At 45.4% G+C, this 22,185-nt stretch overlaps 1 protein-coding gene across 3 annotated transcripts in view; it reads right to left on the minus strand.

The window, feature by feature from the left end:
- Window positions 1–16,357, minus strand: part of LOC138758624 (F-BAR domain only protein 2-like) — an 87,105-nt gene extending 70,748 nt beyond the window's left edge. For all 3 annotated transcript variants that reach the window (XM_069927855.1, XM_069927854.1, XM_069927853.1), the window contains exon 1: window positions 16,278–16,357. In XM_069927855.1, coding sequence (XP_069783956.1) covers window positions 16,278–16,304 — 27 coding nt within the window. In that variant the 5' untranslated portion in view covers window positions 16,305–16,357. The remainder of the gene's footprint in view (window positions 1–16,277) is intronic.
- Between the last annotated feature and the right edge of the window lie 5,828 nt (window positions 16,358–22,185).

Raw genomic sequence — 22,185 nt, forward strand, 5'->3', positions numbered from 1 at the left:
TGATGAGGTCTTCAAGCCCATATCATCTGAAATATCCACCTTCTTCCACAAATGTGGCTTCCCCTCCACCACCATCAATTCAGCCCTCACCCACATCTCCTCCATTTCCCACTCAACTTCTCTGCCCCAATCTCCCCCAAGACCATAAAAACACAGGATTCCCCTCGCATCCAACACATTATCCTCTGTAATTTCCACCTCCTTCAACATGACACCTCTTCCTTTCCTCTCCGCCTTCCGTAGGGGCCGCTCCCTACGGAAGTGGCCAACCACTTCCATTCCACGCCCATTCCCATGCTGACATGTCTGTCCATGGCTTCATGTACTGTTCCACCAAGACCACCCATAAATTGGAGGAGCAACACAATTTTCTGTCTGGGCACCCTCCAGCTGGAAGGCGTGAACTTCGACTTCACTGGTTTCTGCTAGCCTACTCACCATTCTCCCTCTCTTTCCATCCCTCTGTCTTCTTTCCTCTAGCTCTCCACCCCATTCCCTCTCCCTTCACAGAGCCATTCCTCCTCCCTTGTACATCTAATCTATTTCCTCCTGCCTGTGGGACTGTGCTCCTCCCCCACCATTTCAGGCACTTGCCTACATTTTGCTCATCCCTTGATGAACGGCTGAAACCAGAAACATTGACTATGTAACTTTATCTTTGGTATATAAAGTATACATGTTTGACCTATTGAGTTTCTCCAGCATTGTGTTTTAACTTCAATCACAGTGTCTGTAGACTTTTGTATTTTATCCTGGCATCCTCTCTCTGCTTCCTTCTTACAAAGCTGCCAGGAATAGTGATTTGTACTCTATTGCTACATCCCTGGTGTTTCTTGAAAGGAAGGGAGAACTCTAGCATAGATCAGCAGCTCTAGTCAGGATGACCATCCATTCCCCAACTAGATCCCAGTTAAACCCTCAGCTGCTTAAAAGTTCAATATTGTTTCCCTAGATAAGCCCCAATACCATTTAATCTGTTGAAAGTCACATCAAGTAGAGGAGTCTGAATCCTTAAGTGGACTAGATTTGTGGCATAAATGTATAGAGCATACAGAGCTTACAGGGTTAGGATTTGGATCAGCCATGAAGTCAGCCTGGTTGGGTACAGAATGACTGCACAAACCAATTGATGATGGTCTTCATGGACACCTTCAACACCTCACTGCAGCAGTACATCATTCCCACAGGGTTCAAGACAGCCACCATCATCCCAGTACCCAAGATGGCGACAATAACAGACCTCAATAACTACCATTTGACATTGACCTCCACCATTATGGAACGTTTCAAGCGTCTGGTGATGGAACACATCAAATCACACCTCCCAGAAATGCTGGATCCATTTCAATTCACCAATAGAAGAAACCATTCCACAGATGTTATTATAGCCTTATTGCTTCACTGCCCTGACCCACCTGTATATCAATGCCTCATACGCCAGGCTGCTTTTCAACTTCAGCTCAGCATTTAATATGACTATTCCCCAGAAGTTGGTAGAGAAGCTACCCTCACTGGGACTCAACACCCCACTCTGTTACTGGATTCTGAACTTCTGAATGGGAAAACCACAGTCTGTGTAGGTCTGTATCAGAACATTGAGCATCGTCTTGCTGAGCACTGGTGCACCTCGTGGTTGTGTGATCAGCCCACTCCTGCTACTAACCCATGACTGCAGCGCCAAATCCAGCTCCAACTGGGTCATCAAGTTGGCTGATGACACAACAGTAGTTGGGCCACATCAGCAACAATGATGAGTCGCACTACAGAGAAGCGGTGGAAAATCTTGCGAACTGGTGCGAGAATAACAACCAGAGTCTCAATGTGGACAAGACAAAGGAGATGATCGTGGACTTCAGGAGGACCAGGAACAATTATCCTTCACTACACATCAACAACTCTGTTGGAGAGAGGATGGAGAGCACCAAATTCCTTGGAGTTCACTTAACTAATGACCTAACGTGGACACTCAACATCTTCTCACTTGTCAGGAAGGCACACAGCAACTACACTTCCTGAGAAGACTGAAGCAGGCAAGGCTACCCGACGCCATCATGTCACCCTTCTACAGGAGCTCAAATAAGAGCCCCACGGCTGGCTGCATCAGTGTGGTACAGAGAAATGGATTGGAGGACAATCCACAGACCATGAGTGGCAGAGAGGATCACTGGAGTCTCCCTCCCCACCATCGACATGAGCTCCTAAGATCATTGAATGAAAAGGATGTGCAAAATCAATGAGGACCCTTTCCACCCTGCATATAGCATCTTTCAGCTGCTCCCATTGGGAAAGAGAAACAGGGGTATCAGAACCAGCACCACCAGACTGAGGAATAGCTTCTTCCCTCGGGCAGTGAGAAAGCTGAACGTCCAAAGAAAATGCTCACACTGACCATCCGAGGCTCTCATATTTGCAAAACCATATTTATTTATTTATACACACACACACACACACACACACACACACACACATATACTCCATATGTTATTTGTCTGTATGTGATATATGTCTGGTTGCATGTCTGTGTGCTTTGCATCAAAGACTGAAGAACACAGATTCATTGGTTTGTACTTGAGCAACCAGATAACAATAAACTTGAATTGATTAGGGAATAGCTGGACAGGCTAAATTGGTTTCTTCTTCCTCTGTTCAAAGAGGAACCTCTCTGTGGGCACTATGTTTTTCACTTCAAAGTGGTTTTACATTTCCTGATTATTACTGGGCCCTCAGGACACCTTTTCCCACATCTGTGACCTTCTTCAACTCCCCTGCACTCCTCCAATTCCAACTTTTATCCTCAGTTTGCATCTCACCACCACTGGCCACCATGTCTTCGGTGACTGGCATTTCTCTCCCTGCTGCTCTCACCTCCTTGATGGACTTGATTTATCAAGCTAAAAGGATGGTGTCCTATGCTACAAATTCAAACACTTCTTTTTAACCCATGAGAATTACATTTAAAATATCTAGCAAATATAACAGTTGTGCATTCTTTAAAAAGAAATAAACACAAGAAATAATTGAGTATTCACTGGGTAAAAGGACAAAGGAAGCAGATGCAGTAATGGATAAACTGAAAAGATTGGCAGGGCTGTGGAGAAAAATCAGGGAGCAGGACTAATCCATGGAACAGATATTAATATAATGGGTCAAATTGCTTCCTGTGATTTTATGTATGGCTCTGTTCCCTGGAGGGTTATTTGTTGTCTAAAAGATTATTCAATTTTGTCTTTCCCCAAAGGCCCTGGTCAACATCACATCTGGGCATCAGCATTAATGTTCATATATCATCTGAGCCTTTAACACAGTAAAACCTTAATGAAAGACAGGTGGGAATATAGAGGTTAGAGTTGAAAATTTTAAAAACCTCAGGCTCAGTGCACTCCAACTACAACAGGCAACTCCTGCCAGCCAAGACGAGTGGTTAGTTTCAGAGGAGAAAGAAACTATGAACAGGATGTGGAAGATCTTAACAGGTGAAATGCGTGATTATGTACCAAACAATTGCCTTCTTCCACTTTCTGAGCAGCTAATCATGTTAGTGCAGTAACTGCTAACCACCAGCCATCCCCATAAATAAACCTCAGAACCAAAACTCAACAGATTCAGATAAGAAGCTTAATCCTTCAATACAATTCACATCACTAGTGAACGTTTAGAATTAAAAGGCCCCAGAAATAATTCAATAAATAGCTTTTCAGAACTATTTTAGTTTAGATAAATTAGCTATTCCTATCAACTCTCTGAAAAAAAACCCGCTACAGCCAGTAAAGTTCAGGTGCTCCACATCTATCAGTTCAAGTCAACACAGTTCCCTTTTTATGTTTATATCGAGAGAAAGGCTATTACAGGAAGTGGAATAATGTGTAAAGATCTCATTAAACAATTGCAAAGCAAGGCTTATACCTACTGATTTGGTATACATTTACTGATATGGAATAAACAAGTTTAACATTTTTAATTGTATTTTTAAAAATCTCTTATCTTGGTTCCTTACAGCCACTCTCCTCTATTGAAATCAATGGAAATTCACCTGTGTCATACTTAACGCACAAGTTGCTCTTGCTGGTTTCCCCATAGTAAGCCATGGGGAGAGAACTGCCACACTCTCAGACTGTTGGGAAAGGAACTGTAGACATCTTATGTTTAAGTTCTAGACTTCTGAGGACTCCAGACACTGGGCTCATTTGCTTGCACTCAACGTTAGCAAAACCAAGGAGATGTTTGACTTCAAGAGGGGGAGAAACCAGGAGAGCATGAACCAGACATTGAGGGGTCAGCAGTGGAGAGGGTTAAGAATTTCAAATTTGTGGATGTCAACATCTCTGTGGATCTGTCTTGGAGCCTCTATGTCAATGCAATCTTTAAGAAGGCTTGCTAGCTGCTATTCTTTGTGAAGAGTTTGAGGAGTTGCGACATGTCATGGAAGGCTCTTAAACTTCTTCAGGTGTACCGTGGAGAACATTCTAACTGTTTGTATCACTGTCTGGTATGGGGGTACCAACATCCTGGACAAGAAAAAACTTGAGGGTTGTTAACTTGGCCTGCGACATAATGGGCACCAGACTTCACTCCACTGAGGACATCTACAAGAGGCGGTGTCTTAAGAGAGCAACCTCTATCCTCAAGGACCCCCACTACCCAGGCCATGCCCTCTTCACTCTGCTAGCATTGGGTAAAAGATACAGAAGCCTGAAAGACGAGCTCTCAGCGGCACAAGGCCAGCTTCTTTCCCACTGCCATCAGATTCCTGAATGATCAATGAACCACAGACACTGCCTTAATTTGACTTTTTATTTTTTCTTGCACTATTTTTATTTAGTTTGTAAGGTAGTTTATATAAATGTTTGCACTGTGTGATACTGTCACAAAACAACAAATTTCGTGACTTGTTCATGACAATAAATTCTGATTATAGTACTGTTGGAGATCTCTTAACAGTTTTGCTGATAGTCCTGGGCCTTGTTAACTACAAGTAATTTCCATTGACACAGGTCAATGGCTGCTTATTGAAGCTGGATCATGATAGGGGTGGGTTCTAACAAATCAGAACACTAGAGTTAACAGCCCAGATATTGGCTGCCCTTTACAACAATGTGCTGTGCATTTACTGGACCCCTCCTGCCACAATTATCATCAGGCAAGTGAAACCGTACAAACCCACGAAAAGCTGACTAGGCCAGAACCATGCATTTCTTTTCAAATGGTACACATCCCACTATAATCACTATGAAGAGGTGGTCAATGTTTAAGATTTTCATGACAGAATTAAGGAAGGAGATGGGTCTGTTAATGCATAGGGCCTCAATGCAAATGTTAAGCTTGGAGTCTGCAGGCACTGTGATTGTTGTGCAATGCAACAAAAGAGCTGGAGAAACTCAGCAGGTCATGCAGTGTCTATAGCAGAGGCCTCCAAAGTTGTTGCTATCAACCCCTGGAAAGAGGGGGGGGGGGTCAATGGAACTTTCCAAGGGTTGGAGGGGGGGGGTTCAATTAAACTTTTGGGGTCAAAAGCAGGGGCTAATCTACAGAAAAACACACCATGGTAGGGGTGGCCATCCTCTTGCAAGAGCTGGCGTTAGTGGTCAACCTCTTGCGGGAGCTGGCCTTGGTGGCAGTCATGTTGAATTTGGCTTTGGTCATCTAATATGTTGAGAGCGAAAAGGAGGATAGGAATGGTGGATGAGTAGCCCCGTCAACCCCCCACCCCCCCAACCACCTTCCCTCAACAAACAAAGAAGACTTCAATGCCATGAGGGATCAAGGACTCCATGAAGGGGGTCAATGGTCTAAAAAGTTTGGGGGCCCTGGTCTATAGGAAGCAAAAGGATGTAACCAACGTTTCAGGCCTGAGCTCTTTGTAAAAGTATGAGCAGAAAGAGATTGGTGCCCAGATAAAAAGATAGACTGAAGTAAAGAAGGAGGAGGGAAGAGCACAGGTCAACAGGCAAGAGGTCATGGGTGGAAAGGCCAGGGAGCTACCTCTTCCCCCATTTTTTTCTCCCCTGCCCTCCCACCCATATTCACCTATGACCTCTTGCCTGCTACCCTGTGATCCCCTGCACTTCTTCCCTCCTCCCCCTAACATTTTATTAAGGTGTCTGCCTGCTTTCTGCTCATATTTTGACCAAGGGCTCAGGCCCTTTGTTTCCTATGGAAAATGCATGACCTGCTGAGTTTCTCCAGCAAATTTGTGTATTACTAAAATGCACACTTTTGTTATGATGCAGACTTCACTCCATCAATGACATCTACATGAGGCGGTGTCTTAAAAAAGCAGTCTCTATCCTCAAAGATCCCCACAACCCAGGCCATGCCCTCTTCACTCTGCTACCATCAGGGAAAAGGTACAGGAGCCTAAAGACAAGTTCTCTGCGGCACAAGGACAGCTTCTTCCCCGCTGCCATCAGATTCCTGAATGAACAATGAACCAAAGACGCTGCTTTATTTTTTGTGCATTTTTTTTATATAGTGATGTTGTAAGATGGTTGTAATATGTATGTTTGCTCTATGATGCCGCTGCAAAACACCAAATTCCATGACAATAAATTCTGAAAATGAGGAGATAGATGCATTATCTTCTATAATGCCCAGTTAACAATTCCAGGATGGAACAACCAAATAACCGTTTACAGAATGGAAGCAGGCATGTCAGCCCTTCGAGTCCCCACCAGTTCACTTGAACAACTCCACTAGTTTCCCCCTCCTGCTCTCTGCCCATAACCTTCCAACCCCCTCACAACCATATACACATCCAACCTTCTCTTAAATGACTGAAGGGACCCTGCTGCAACTATCTCTTTTGGAAGATCATTCCACTCTGCCACCACTCTCTGAACACAATTGGTCAAAGGTGCACAAGGACGTTCTGGATGCTCCAATAGTTTGAAATGAACACACAATTCAAAAAAATAATTTTGCTCATCCTTTCTTCTGAATGAGCATCGAGACAGATTTGGCAGCACCAGTGAAAACTCTTCGACTAAGCTGGAAGAGAATATCTGGGATGCAGAGATGTGGGCTACCTGCCCAAGCTGCTGTAACTGCATCCCTGCTACTGGTGTGGACCCACACAGAGCAAGGAGTGTAGTCACAATGCTCCGCCAGTCCAATTACTGATGCTCTGTACAGGATTTAAACAGCCATTTATTTTAAAATCCTGCAACCACAGAGACAGGGCAGAAGATGGAGGCGCCTATAATCTGCAGTGCCAATGAGGGGTTGCAGACTCCAAGGAAGCAGAGGACTGGACTGGCGCATGGCACCAGAAAACAGGTAGACCATTTCACCCCCTCCTCTCCCCCTCCCCCTCCTCACTTCCCCTTCCTAAGTCTACTGGAGACTGGCTGAAGGTGTACCAGGTATCAGAACCGAAATGCAAGAGGGTGCTGGAGGTTTCCTGATTGTGTCAAAGATTCAGATCTGGACCTCAGGTTGGCCATGGCTCAGACTAAAGGCTGTGTGATTGCAGAGGCGCTGGGGGAGGAGATTTTCTTTTGTTTCACTTCCTCTGACTCTAAGGGGCGCTGGGAAATTTTTGTTGATAGTGAATCTTTGTCTGCCTCATGGCAGACTAAAGGAAATTTTATGTAATATCACATCTTTTTTTAATTACATGACAATAATCTTGAAGTAAAGCACCTTCTACAACGTCCAGTTAACGACTCCACGGGTGGAACAATATTCTAACATTGAACACAATTGGTTAAAGGGTGTTCTGGATGTTCAAATGGTTTGAAATGAACACGATTCAAGAAATAATTTTGGAAATCTCCTGAATGAGCATTGGGACAAATTTGACAGCACCAGGGAAAATCCTTTGGCTGGGCTAGAAGAGAACATCTGTGATGGTGAGAAGGTATGTGCTATACATTGCATTTAGGGATCTTCCTGCCATGTTTCCTTCATTTTAACAATGGCCACTGTTCAGCAAAGTTGTTCTTTAGCAAGAACACACTGTGGTCCTGAAAGGCACGCCTTTGATTTTTGTCATCTGAACAGGGATTGGCATCACATCTGAAAAGAGAAATGTGGAATCCTGTGGGAGAAGGGGATGGGGCAAGAAACAGAAAACAGGAAAATTTACCAGACATGGAAAGAAGAAGAATTTGACATAACCTCGCAGAGCTGTGTTTGAAAATACGCTCGTGTATCTCCACAAATGATTATGAGCATTCCGAAGGGAATAGGACTCTGCAGAATTTATCCAGGAATATTTAAGGAAATGAGGGCAGGTGCATAGGGAGCCGTGACTGTAATCATTCACAGCTCCTTAAACCACTGTAGCACCAGTTCCAGTTCCATCCTATTAATTACATGCACGTTGGGTTTACGCCTGGAGTTAGGAATGCACTGAATTGTTCAGGCTGCAAGGTTCATTCGATTTTATTTGGAGTATTCATGATATCAGGAGGAGACAGTTTATCCCAAGCTTTGTCTGCAGCTTCCAGCTAACCTTCCCCATTACCTGCCTTTACCCTTCTTTAGTATTCTTGACCACCAGTAAAAAAATTCTAATAGGGTCAATCTTACAAATTTTAAATTACCCCCCACAGCTACAGCCATTTGTGAAATGTCAGGTGATTCCTGAATCAGCCCCAAATAGCCTGTCCCTAATTTTGTGACCCTTTCTTTGCCACCCCTCCCCACTTCCATAGAAAATAGACCCTTTTTGTTCAAACATTTTTGAAAATATAACACTTTAAGATTGGTTAGATCACCCCAAAATCCTGGACATACAAACTTTATTTATACAACCAGTCCTCATAATTTAACTCTTTGTGATTGTGTTTGAGCCACTTTTCCTCATTTGGGCTACATTCACCATGAGATGGCACACTGACAACATAGAACCTTCTAAAAGAGGCACAGTAAGCCATTCAGCCCCTTGAGCCTGCTCTGTCATTCTCTATTATTATAACATCAGTGTCCTGCTTTCTCTCCATTCCCCGATCCCTTTAGCCAGTCCGGGTACAACCTGCTCCCCTTTGATGAGATCAGATCAACTGGTCACAACAACTTTCTGTGGCAGGAAGTTCCACAAATTCACAATTCCAAGAAAAAGTTCTCTTCATCTCAGTTCTAAAGGCTTATACCTTATCCTAGACTTCCCCAACATCACGAACATTCTTCCTGCATCTAGCCTGTCTAATCCTGTCAGAATGTCTCAATGAGGTCCCCTCCTCTTCTTCTAAATTCCAATTACTATAACCCTAGTCCTGCCATCCAGGAATCCGTCTGAAGACCTGGATGAAGACCTACCACAAAGCTGTTACAGTGCCAGTGATCGGGACAGGGGTTCAAATCTCATGCTGTCTTGTCTAGAGTTTGTACATTCTCCCTGTGTCTGTGTGGGTTTTCCCCGGAGGTTCTGGTTTCTTCCACCCTCCAAAAAACGTATCGGGGTTGTAGGTCAATTGGGCGGCATGGGCTCATGGGTCAAAAGGGCCTGTTACCATGCTATATGTCTACATTTTTTTTTAAGTAGAATTTTTTTTAAACCATCACAGCAAGAATGTCCTTCCTCAGATTAGGAGTTCAAAACTCCACACAATATTCAAGGCAGGGCCTTGGTAAGACCCAAACAACTGCAGTAAGACCTCCCTGCTTCTGCATTCAAAACATCTTCAATAAAAGCCATCAACTGAGGTTACCAGAAGGAAGCAATTTTGAATATGTGATTACAGACACAATGATAATTTAAAAATTTGTAACAAACATGTACATCAAACTGCAAGAAAAGGAGAATGAGGAAACAAACGGTAAACCTAAACAAAAATGGGAACAAGATCTAAACATAAAGATAAAGAATGAAACATGGGAGAAGCTATGCTCCGGAACTATGAGAAATACAATAAACATGAGGTTACGCATGATACAATATAACTGGATACACAGACTATACATCACACCTCAAAAGTTAGATAAATGGGACCCAACAGTATCAGACAGATGTTTTCGCTGTAAAAAGGAAACGGGAACAACAATTCATGCAATTTGGACATGTGAGAAAGTGGAAAAATTTTGGGAAGATCTGAACCAGATATTAAATAAAATCATAAAAAGCAATATACCAAAAAACCCAGAGATCTTCCTCCTAAGTAATATAAGAAACAAAGAATTTGGACTCGATTTGGATGAAGCACAAAAAAGATTTGTTATGATAGCCCTAGCTTAGCCAAAAAATGTATTATGTTAACCTGGAAATTAGAAGATAACTTGAGAATACAACAATGGTACATAGAAATGAATAAATGTATTCCATTAGAAAAAATAACATATAATTTAAGAAATAACATCACAATATTCGAACAAATATGGGAGCCATACATGAAATACAATAGAGAAATCCTACCGTGGACTTCCACCACCTAAAATGACAGAAGGAGAAGATAATGAAAAGAACTGACTCAGTGGAATTTCTTGTTTATTTTTATTGAGTGACAACATTGTTTAACCGGTTTAATGTATCTTATATTCTGAACTTTAAATAAGTGGGAAAGGGAGTGAGGGAGGGAAGGAAGGGAGGGGGGAAAAGGGGGAGAAAACGACACTATATATTTAAGAAGAAAAATGTCTGTATGTATCTTGGTCAATATGGTTTATAGTGTGAAAAATAAAAAATTAAATAAAAATAATAAAGGGCATCAAGCTGTTTGCTTTCTTCACTGCCTGCTGTAGCTACATGCTAGCCTTCAATCACCAATACACCATAACATCTAGCTCATGTTGCACCTCCTATTTCGATAATAATCTGCCTTCCTATCATTGCCAAAGTGGATAACATCATATTTATCAACACACTGAAGAACAAGGGAGCATCCACCAGTGGTCTGACCAGCATTGACCTTGATGTGCATAAATTGTTGCTAAAACTTTACATTCTGACAATGGCTACACATCAATAAGGCATCTTTGACAGGAAAGAATTTTGTGGAATGCTAAAGTTATGAAAGATGGCTTGGAAATTCAACTCTTTTCTGTCAAATTTTGATAACGTCCCTCAAACATCTCTTTATCTAGCTCAGCTTCAGTTTTCCATTGAACTTCACAGTTCAGGAGGTGGCCCCTTGGGCTATAGAGCCAATGACAACTCTCCAAGCACATTTTTTTCCTGGTTTGTTCCATTCTCGTTGTTCTTCCCTCCATAGCCTTTGCAAATATTTCCCCTCGAGTGATCATTCCTTTTGCATGGTCCTATGAAATCTGCTTCTATTGCCATTTCTCATTACTAATGTTCCTCATTCCTGGGATCCTCCAGAAAAATTTCCTCCAAGTCTTCAAGAAATTGACATCATTCCTGTTGCGGGGCCTAAACTGGACACTCCACCCGAAACCTAATTAATGTTTTATCTTAATGAAGAGCTATAGCCTAAAATGTCGATTATGTATTTTACCTTTGCTATATAAAGTGGAGTTTTTCCAGCTTTGTTTTTTCACTTCAACCATGGCCCTCCAGATTTTCATGTTTTGCAAGTGTTTTATGAATCCATTTAGAAAGCTCACAATCTTTTTGTTTCTTCAGGATTCCCCTTTCACTTCAAGAGTGTGTCCACCACTCCCTAGGTGTTTACATTTCAGTGCCCACATTCAAAAATTTCCACTTAACTTTGTCAATGGATGTTTCTGTCAAGTGCCCAGGACATTTTTGTAACTTACAAACCCGTTGTTTCCCACTACCTTTCTCCTACAGGATCCCGCATTTCTCTCTTCAGGTGCTATGCCAATCCCTGTTCAGATGAGAAAAATCAAACTCCTGCATCCAGGAGGATGGCAATTCTGCCACAGCTGAGCAAATTGCTGTGATCCCGCACACACATGGATTGGGGTGGATGAAGAGTACGAGGCCACTGAGTAGTAACCAAGCAAAAACCTCAATTTCCTGCTCCTTGGGCACAAAGCACTGAGAAAGATTGATCAGGGGAGCTAGGGAGAGATGAGGAGGGAAAGAGAAGGACAGACCCTTTCCATTTGTGGTCTCAGGATCTAGATCCTGCTCCAACAGTGTCATCAAGTTTGGAGATGATACAACATTCGTTGGCCCCATCAGCAACAACGATGAGACATACTCCAGGCAAGAGTGGAAAATCTCATGAAATGGTGCGAGAGTTACAACCCGAGTCTCAACATGGACAAGTCGAAGGAAATGATCATGGACTTCATGAGGATCAGGAATGACAACCTTCTACTACACATCAAAAACTCTGTAATAGAGAGAGTGGAGAGTACCAAGTCCCTTAGAGTTCACTTAACCAGTGACCTGTCATGGACACTCAACATCTCACTTGTCAAGAAGATGCAACAATAATTGCACTTCCTGAGAAGTCTGGAGCTCTATTGTTCTTCAATATTTCAAAGGAAGGAATTCCAGAATTAAATCCAACAGCTATGAAGAAACAGTGTTCCAAATTAGTGTGGTGAGTGATTTACCATGCAACTTACAGTGGTAGCTTCCCATGTGCCTGCTGACCTTGTCCTTATGGGCTTTTTGTAGGTGCTGTTGGAGTAGCTTTAGTGAGTAAATTAAAGGCATTATGGAAATGGAAAATACTGTGCCAGTGATGGAAGATGGGAACACTTATAACAGTAAATAACCCTGGTTTACAAGCCAGAAGTTCTCAGTGAGGCCACGTAATGACCCTTGGACAATGTCAGCTGCATAACATCTCCTAACCCCACGTGCTGCATGCAGTTATGGGCTTTGCATTGTTGTTGGAAAACGCAAGAGGAATTGAGATTAAACCTCAGTTATAGCATGAAATGGGCACTGATCTCCCCCCCCCACCACCCCCAGAAGTGAGATGTTGAGTGTCCATGACAGGTCACTGGTTAAGTGAACTCTAAGGGACTTGGTGCTCTCCACTCTCTCTATTACAGAGTTTTTGATGTGTAGTAAAAGGTTGTCATTCCTGATCCTCATGAAGTCCATGATCATTTCCTTCGACTTGTCCATGTTGAGACTCGGGTTGTAACTCTCGCACCATTTCATGAGATTTTCCACTCTTGCCTGGAGTATGACAGCTCAGATTGAGAGGGTATGACAGGTTACAGAGGGCAGCCCCCAAGCAGATTTTGTATTAATGACCCACCTTTACACTGATATATCACCCAGGTCAGCTGCCTGAGCAGTACTGTTAAAAGAGGTCCCTGTGATTTAATTTCTAAGCAGTGGATCATCTACCCAAGTTTACAGAAGGTTAGCCAGCAACTTGAGCCAGTGATCTTTTTCCATGAAGTATCTGTCAGATGCAGCAAGAATTTCCATACATATGTACATTGTATATGACAATAAATACATTATTGTTGCTAGCTTTCAGATTGACCTTAATTACAACCACTTTGGTCCTGTAATAATACTTTCAGAAAGCTTAATCCAAGAAAAAACTCCACACAGCAACTGCAACTGTTTTGGAGAGTGAATTTCAGAATTCTACTCCTCTCTGTGCAAGGATGTGCTTACTGAATGGCCTGGCACATTTTAAGGTTTCATCTCCTTTCAAAATCTTTCCCACCAATGAAAACATTTCTGTATCAAATCCTAATCAATCTAAAACATCACAAAATTAGATCACCTCTCATTCTTCTAAACTCAGGGGAATACAAACTAATAGCAACATAACCAGATAGCACCGAATGAGAATCATGTAACTCGTTTGATGTCTGCTGCTATTGTTCCAATGTATTGTAGTGACATAAGGTAATTCTATACACTACTGACGCACACAGTCACAAGTGTAAGGAGAGGGTAATGCCTCTCCTAATAGCCATTCACCAAAGATGATGGCTTTAAGGACTCAATGCAAGTAGATAGATGAATGATGCAGATCAGCTATAATCTAATTGAGGGAGGAACAGATACTCGGACTCAAGATGTCGTCGTCCTCCTTCAAAAAACGTGGCTTCCCCTCCACTACCATTAACTAGGCCCTCTCCTGAATATCCTCCACTTCCTGCATATCTGCCCAGACCCCTCTGTCTCCAGATGCAACGAGGGCAGGATTCCCCTGTCCTCACCTACCACCCCACCAGTTTCTGTGTCCAACATTTAATCCTCCATCTTCCACGTGATCCCACCACCAGACACATCTTCCCCTCTCAACCTTCTGCAGGGACTTCTCCCTCTGTTGCACCCTCAACAACTCATCCCTTCACCAACTGTCATGCTCACCACCACTTGGGGTCACAAACAGCCCTTCCAAGAGAAGCAACCCTTCACTTGTGAATCTCCAGTGGTCATCTACTACTCCCATTGTGGCCTCCTCCACATCAGAGAGACTGGGAGATCGCTTCGTTGATTACCTTCTCTCTGCCAGCTGCAAGAGCAGGCATCTCCCAGTGGCAACCCATTTCAATTCCTTGCCCCATTCCCATTCTGACAGGTCTGTCCACGTGCATTTCCCTACTGACACCACCCGCAAATTGGAGGCACAACACTTTGTAATCAGCCTGGGAATCCTCCCACAGGATGACATTAACAATGATTTGTCCAGTTTCTGTTACCCTTTTCTCTCACTCCTATCCTTGCTTCTCCTTTCCTCTAGGTTTCTACTCCTTATCTCCTTCTCTTTTCCTATCCCGATCTTCTTTCCTCCACCTTTGCATTCAGACGTAAAGCCCTCCCAAGATCAATTCTCAGCTTTTCTCTCCTAATCATGTCTCCAGCTATGGCCTCTTGCCTGTTGGCCTCTGCCCCTCCACCTGTTCCATCTTTCCTCCTTCCCCCCCAACCTTTTTATTCAGGTACCAATCTACTTTTTTTGGCTCAGGCCCAAAATGTGTGTTATATATCTTTCCCTCTTCTGGACACTCTGGGACCTGATGAGTTTCTCAAGCCCTTTTGACACTTCCTCCGATCACATTTTCTGCTGACTTTCTTGTTTCACTCTCAGGTGAACAGGCACTTTCTCCGGTTTTTGAGACTGCTCAGTGTTTGACACAAGTCTCCTATGGCTCCTCTTGAATACAGTCCAGAACTAAGGGAGCACAGCATTAGCAGCGCAGTCTTTTGCATGAGATGTTAAACAGATGCCCCATTTCCTTTCTCAGATGGACCCAAATGTTCCACAACTACTATTTTTTTAAAGGCAGAAGAGATAATCCTGGGTCCTGGTCAATATTTACCCCTCAACCCAACCTTCAGAGCAAGGTGAGCTGCTCACCATCAGATTATTGTTCTAAGTACCTGCAGACATCCTACAATAAAGCTGTGACATTTCAAACATTTACACTGCCTGTAATGGATGTGTTTAGGTTGTGAAAAGCACTACTAGGCATAAATATTTATTCATTTTCTCACCCCCCCCCCCTTCCTTCTTGCAATAAATGGACAAAAGGTGAGATGCAGGTAACCAAGATTTTTTAAAACACCTTTATCCACAATGTTCATTGCAAAAAAAAACACAAAAATCGAGTTATCCAGTACACGACATACTAAAAAAAGGAACACACAAAGGATAGACAGTCACACACACACACTTTGGGAGACATGCACACCTAGCCCCACACATTCCCCCCACCCCCCAGGCCCCACCCACTAGCTCACCCCACACACATGCCCCCTAGCCCCCCATACAACACAGGCCCTAGCCCCACCCACACACCACCCAGCACCCCCCCCCTACACATGCCCTCCTGGCCCCCCCAACCCACACACCCACCTCGCCTATCCCACATTCCACCCTAGCCCCCCCACATCTCCCTCGCCCTAGCCCCCCCCCACACACCTCCCTCGCCCTAGCCCCCCCCACACACCCACTCTCCTGGCCGCCCCCACATACCACCCTAGCCCCCACGTAACACCCAAGCCCCCCAACATCTCCCTCGCCCAAGACCCCAACACGCCTCCCTCGCTCAAGCCCCCCACACACCTCCTTCGCCCTAGCCACCCACCCCCCACACCCACCCTCCTGCCCCCCCTTAGCCCCCCACACACACCCACCCTCCTAGCCCCCGCCCACATACCACCCTAGCACCCCCCCCCCCCCCACACACATACACACACCCACCCTCTTAGCCCCCCCACACATCCATTCAGCGGCATTCTGCCGTGCACGGTTCGACACCGGGGCGGCCGGCGTGGCCCAGGCGGGGGCGGCGAGCCGACTCCTGTCTTCCTTCCCCAGGACCGCGCACAGTTCCCCGCGCCCACCTTCGGCGCGATGCCCTCGGTCGTGGCCGCAACTCGGCCAGGTGAGCTGGCTGCCTGCGACCCCCTTCCACTACCCCCCGGGGCTGGGAGCCGTGTCCCCGTCCCCACTTCCCCGGGCCCCTGCCCCACTTACCCAGAAGTTGTCCCCAAAGTGTGGCATCGCGACCCGGGGAACCGCTGCAGAAGCGACGCCGCTCCAAGGGACTGACAACCCGCCGGCGCCAACCCCCTTCTCCTCATTGGACGCAACATCCGTCAATCAAATGCAAGGTCACGCCCCCTTCGTGGACAAGGGCCGCCAATCAGATCATGGAACCGCCTACTATTCCCCCCATCCCTTCAAGATTTAATTTATTGTCATTGTAATTTCTTCTTTGGCTTGGCTTCGCGGATGAAGATTTATGGAGGGGTAATGTCCATGTCTGCTGCAGGCTCGTTTGTGGCTGACAAGTCCGATGTGGGACAGGCAGACACGGTTGCAGGGGAAAATTGGTGGGTTGGGTGTTGGGTTTTTCCGCCTTTGTCTTTTGTCAGTGAGGTGGGCTCTGCGGTCTTCTTCAAAGGAGGTTGCTGCCCACCGAACTGTGAGGCGCCAAGATGCACGGTTGGAGGCGAGATCAGCCCAGTGGCGGTGGTCAATGTGGCAGCCACCAAGAGATTTCTTTAAGCAGTCCTTGTACCTCTTCTTTGGTGCACCTCTGTCTCGGTGGCCAGTGGAGAGCTCGCCATATAACACAATCTTGGGAAGGCAATGGTCCTCCATTCTGGAGACGTGACCCACCCAGCGCAGTTGGGGGTCTTCAGCAGCATGGATTCGATGCTTGCGGACTCTGCCAGCTCGAGTACTTCGATGTTGGTGATGAAGTCATTCCAATCAATGTTGAGGATGGAGCGGAGACAGCGCTGATGGAAGCGTTCTAGGAGCCATAGGTGATCCCGGTAGAGGACCCATGATTCGGAGCCGAACAGGAGCGTGATTATGACAACGGCTCTGTACATGCTGATCTTTGTGTGTTTCTTCAGGTGGTTGTTTTTCCAGACTCTTTTGTGTAGTCTTCCAAAGGCGCTATTTGCCTTGGCGAGTCTGTTGTCTATCTCTTTGTCGATCCTTGCATCCGATGAAATGGTGCAGCCGAGGTAGGTAAGCTGGATGACCATTTTGAGTTCAGTGTGCCCGATGGAGATGTTGGGGGGCTGGTGGTCATGGTGGGGAGCTGGCTGACGGAGGACCTCAGTTTTATTCAGGCTGACTTCCAGGCCAAATATTTTGGCAGTTTCCGCAAAACAGGATGTCATGCGCTGGAGAGCTGGCTCTGAATGGGCAACTAAAGCGGCATCGTCTGCAAAGAGTAGTTCACGGACAAGGTGCTCTTGTGTCTTGGTGTGAGCTTGCAGGCGCCTCAGATTGAAGAGACTGCCATCCGTGCGGTACCGGATGTAAACACCGTCTTCATTGTTGAGGTCTTTATTGTTGAGATCTTTATTGGCTTGCAGATGTAGGCAGCCTCCAAGAACACGGCGCGGGCTTCACACTCTACTGGTCTGGCAAGCCTCAGGCTGAACAACGCCTATCTGGTGTTGGCTTCATGGTCAAGAACTCCATTGCCTCCAAACTCGAAAACCTCCCGACAGGCCACTCTGACCGGATCATCTCCATGCGACTCCCCCTTCAAAAGAAGTGATGTGTCACTCTCATCAGTGTCTATGCTCCAACCCTTCAGGCGGAACCAGCAGAAAAGGACAAGTTCTACACTGATCTGCGCAACCTCATCCAACGCACCCCTACAGCTGACAAGGTTGTCATCCTTGGCGACTTCAACGCTCGCATCGGCAAAGACTCAGAAACCTGGCCAGGAATCCTTGGTGTTGGCAAGTGCAATGACAACGGGCGCCTCCTGTTGGAACTCTGCACAGAACAGCGGCTTGTCTAACACCCTTTCTCCAGCAGAGAGACAGCCTGAAGACTACATGGATGCATCCCTGATCCAAACATTGGCACCTCCTGGACTACGTTCTGGTGCGAGGAAGAGACAAACGAGATGTACTCCACACCAGGGTCATGCCCAGCGCGGAATGCCACACTGACCACCAGCTTGTTCGCTGCAAACTCAACCTTCACTTCAAGCCAAAGTTCAAGAACAGTGGGGCCCCCAGAAAGAGGTTCAATGTTGGAAACTTGCAGTCAGACATCGTGAGAGGAAACTTCCAGGCAAACCTCCAAGCAAAGCTTGAGGATGCATACTGCCTCACGGACACGTCTCCTGAAACCCTCTGGGATCAGCTGAAAACAGCCATACAGCAATCCACTGAAGAGGTACTGGGCTTCTCTTCCAGGAAAAACAAGGACTGGTTTGACGAAAACAACCAGGAAATCCAGGAGCTGCTGGCAAAGAAGCGATCTGCCCACCAGGCTCACCTTGCAAAGTCTTCCTGGCCAGAGAAAAAATGAGTCTTCCGTCTCGCATGCAGCCACCTTCAGCGCAAACTCCGGGAGATCCAAAATGAGTGGTGGACTACCCTCGCCAAACGAACCCAGCTTAGCGCCGACATTGGTGACTTCAGGAGTTTTTATGAGACTAAAGGTGGTGTACGGCCCCTCACCCCAAGTCCAAAGCCCTCTACGCAGCTCAGATGGCGAAGTCCTCCTCAGCGACAAGATCTCCATCCTCAATCGATGGTCAGAACACTTCCAATCCCTTTTCAGTGCCAACTACTCAATCCAAGAATCCGCCCTGCTCCAGATCCCTCAACAACCCTTGAGGCTAGAGCTGGATGAGGTCCTTACCCGGGAAGAGACATATAAGGCAATTGAACAACTGAAAAGTGGCAAAGAAGCAGGTATGGATGGAATCCCCCCAGAGATCTGGAAGGCTGGCGGCAAAGCTCTGCATACCAAACTGCATGAGTTTTTCATGCTCTGCTGGGGCCAAAGAAAGCTGCCTCAGGACTTTCATGATGCCATCATCATCACCCTGTACAAAGACAAAGGTGAGAAATCAGACTGCTCAAACTACAGGGGAATCACGCTGCTCTTCATTGCAGGCAAAATCTTCGCTAGGATTCTCCTTAATAGATTAATACCTAGTGTTGCCGAAAATGTCCTCCCAGAATCACAGTGTGGCTTTCGTGCAAACAGAGGAACTACTGACATGGTCCTTGCCCTCAGACAGCTCCAAGAAAAGTGCAGAGAACAAAACAAAGGACTCTACATCACCTTTGTTGACCTCACGAAAGCCTTTGACACCGTGAGCAGGAAAAGGCTTTGGCAAATACTAGAGCGCCTTGGATGCCCCCCCAAGTTCCTCAACATGGTTATCCAACTGCACGAAAACCAACAAGGTCGGGTCAGATACAGTAATGAGTTCTCTGAACCCTTCTCCATTGACAACGGCGTGAAGCAAGGCTGCGTCCTCGCACCAACCCTCTTTACTATCTTCTTCAGCATGATGCTGAAACAAGTCATTGTAATAAAACAGTATCATATTACATGAATTGCTTTTGCCTGCTGGAAGGCAGAAATTGCCCGAAGTACTTTTCAAGTCAGAGAAAGAGAAGCAAAAGAGAATTCCCCCCAGTCACCTCCAGCACTTCCGCAGCCTCCGCTCCATGGAGACCAGCCCAAACCGAGCTCCAGATCCCATGACACGGTCAGGAACCCTTCGGCACTGCCCCGCATCCTGGTTCCAATACCTGGTACCCCTTCAGCCAGTTTCAAGCCATTCTCCAAGAGTCCGCAGCAGTCCACACTCTCCATGGGTTCCTGGGCTCGTCAGCAGCCTGCCACTTGCGTTGGTCCTCTGCAGTGGTCACCATTCCCATGGGTCACTTCCTCTCCTCCTTCACAGATGGTCTCCCTGTTTTCTGGTGCGCCGCGCCAGTCCTCTGCTCCGCGCCACTTCCTTCAGAGTCATTGAATGTCCATGGATTTGCCTCCAGCACACCCACACGGGCTTCAGTTCAAACCATCGGAGTCTGCAGCCATCTCTGGGCAGACCCCACGGTCACGGGATTTTAAATAAAACTACCGTTGGCTCCTTTAATGGGTCATTCAAAGGTTGTGCGGAGTTGACAGCAGTCAGCCTGGGGGAGGGGTTTGGACCCAGTTGGACTTCATTTCAATTGTCTAGTCTTAATTACATTCAGGCAATATTTAATGCTTATTGGTCAGCCCTTCCAATGAACAAATGCTAAGTAGTAAAGAATGGCATCTGTTAAATGGAAATCTTGACGAAGGGCTCAAGCCCAATATTTATCTTTGATGTATAAAGAACCCTGTTTGTCCTGCTGAGTTTCTCCAGAGTTGGGTTTTCACTTCAACCCCAGTGTCTGCAGACTTTGGTTTTTTACTCCTCATCTGGTCATTGATAATTTATCATTTGTCAATCTGCAGCTGAGAAAATGCAACAACTCAAGCGATCTTCTCCAATCTCATCATTCTATTACTCAATAATAGTCTTTGTTTTGATGGCTTCAATGTTGTTTTGCAAATTAAAATTTTCTCACTGTTCACTCGAAAAAAAATACATAATTTTTGTTTACATCAGTGAGTTCTTCAGACTTTAATTTTCCACAATGAACTCTGCTTAGCCTTTCCAGTGAGGTTTAATTTCTGATTCCACTTGGTAAAACTCTTTACACCTTCCCAGGAGGCACAGAGAACTGTGGGAAGGATAGCAAGAGACTTCAAAGAGATACAGCAAGGTTGGTGGAAGGAGGTGATAGGTCAAGAACTAGAAGGCAGGTGTATTCCCAAGGTAAGGAAAAAAAAAAGAAAAAAAAAACTAGAAGGTAGAAACTGAAAGTCACGAGTAAAAGAAAAGGACAAAAGTCAAGGTTCACGTAATTATACATTAAAATATATTTCAATTTTTGTCTGCTGTAAGGCATTCGCCATGAGCATTGCCTAGCACCCCTAATAATAAGAGAAAGAGAAGCAAAAGAGAGTTCCTTCAGAGTCCCCGAATGTCCATAGATTCACCTCCAGCGTACCCGCATGAGCTTCAGTTCAAACCACTAGCAACCCCCGCTCCAGATTGAAACCTCCAACAAGATCAGGATGCCTTCAGTGCCTGAGAACCTTCAAGAGCTCTTCTTGCCCTCAGCACCTTCTCGGATCTCAGTTCTGATACCTGGTTGTATGAGCCAGTCTCCAGCGGCCTTGAGCCTGAGTGGGCCCTTCAGCTGCTGAGCCCCTTGATTTGCTCTGGAAAACCCTCCATAATCCCATTTAGATCAACTGCTCCGTTCTACAAGCCACAAGAGGAGAAATTGTCCTGTACCACATCAAGTATTGTTATCCTTCAGAGGAGTCACGTGATGGAGTAGTGGCCGGTAGGGGAACTCCAGCCCTCTCCAGAAAAGTAAAAAAAATAGAGAAAAAACAAAGGCACAAACATAAAAACCATAACAAAGTGAAAGTAAAAGTGTGGAGAAAATGGCAGCGAAGAAAGTAAAACCAAAAACAACGGGAAGAAAAGAAGAAGGAAGGACGTCGGAGGAGGAAGGTGAAGGCCTTACCAGTACAAGGAGGCCCGTCGTGGAGAGAGAAGCCCTCTCCCTGAGGTCAGTCAAAGCCCCGAACTCGGGACTACAAAAATGGCTCACGGAGCCAAACAAAAGTGCGCAACTGCGCATGCGCGAATCCTTGCGCATGTGCGATGCGCAAGACAAAAATAACACTGACGGGAGGGGGACCAGCTGAGGAGTAAATCTCCACAGCTGAAACAGACAACTACAATACAACAGCAAGAGGAAAACATAGAAAATAACGAGAACAAGAAGGAAGAGAATAAAAATAAGAAATCAAAGAAACAACAGATGACCAACCCAGAGGAAGAAGATCAACACCAAGAAACTTCCAATAAAAATAAGAAGACCAAAAATACCCAACAAAATAAAACAAACAACCCAACAAGAAAACCAGAAGAGACAGAGGTAAAGGACACAGATCCTGGAGTGGATTCAGAAGAAGAGGAGGAAGAAAACAGAGAAATGGAAGATGAAGGGAAGGGCAAGTACATGGATATATATATATTTTAAAG

Source organism: Narcine bancroftii, chromosome 3 (genome assembly GCF_036971445.1).
Source record: "Narcine bancroftii isolate sNarBan1 chromosome 3, sNarBan1.hap1, whole genome shotgun sequence".
NCBI classification, from domain to species: Eukaryota; Metazoa; Chordata; class Chondrichthyes; order Torpediniformes; family Narcinidae; genus Narcine; species Narcine bancroftii.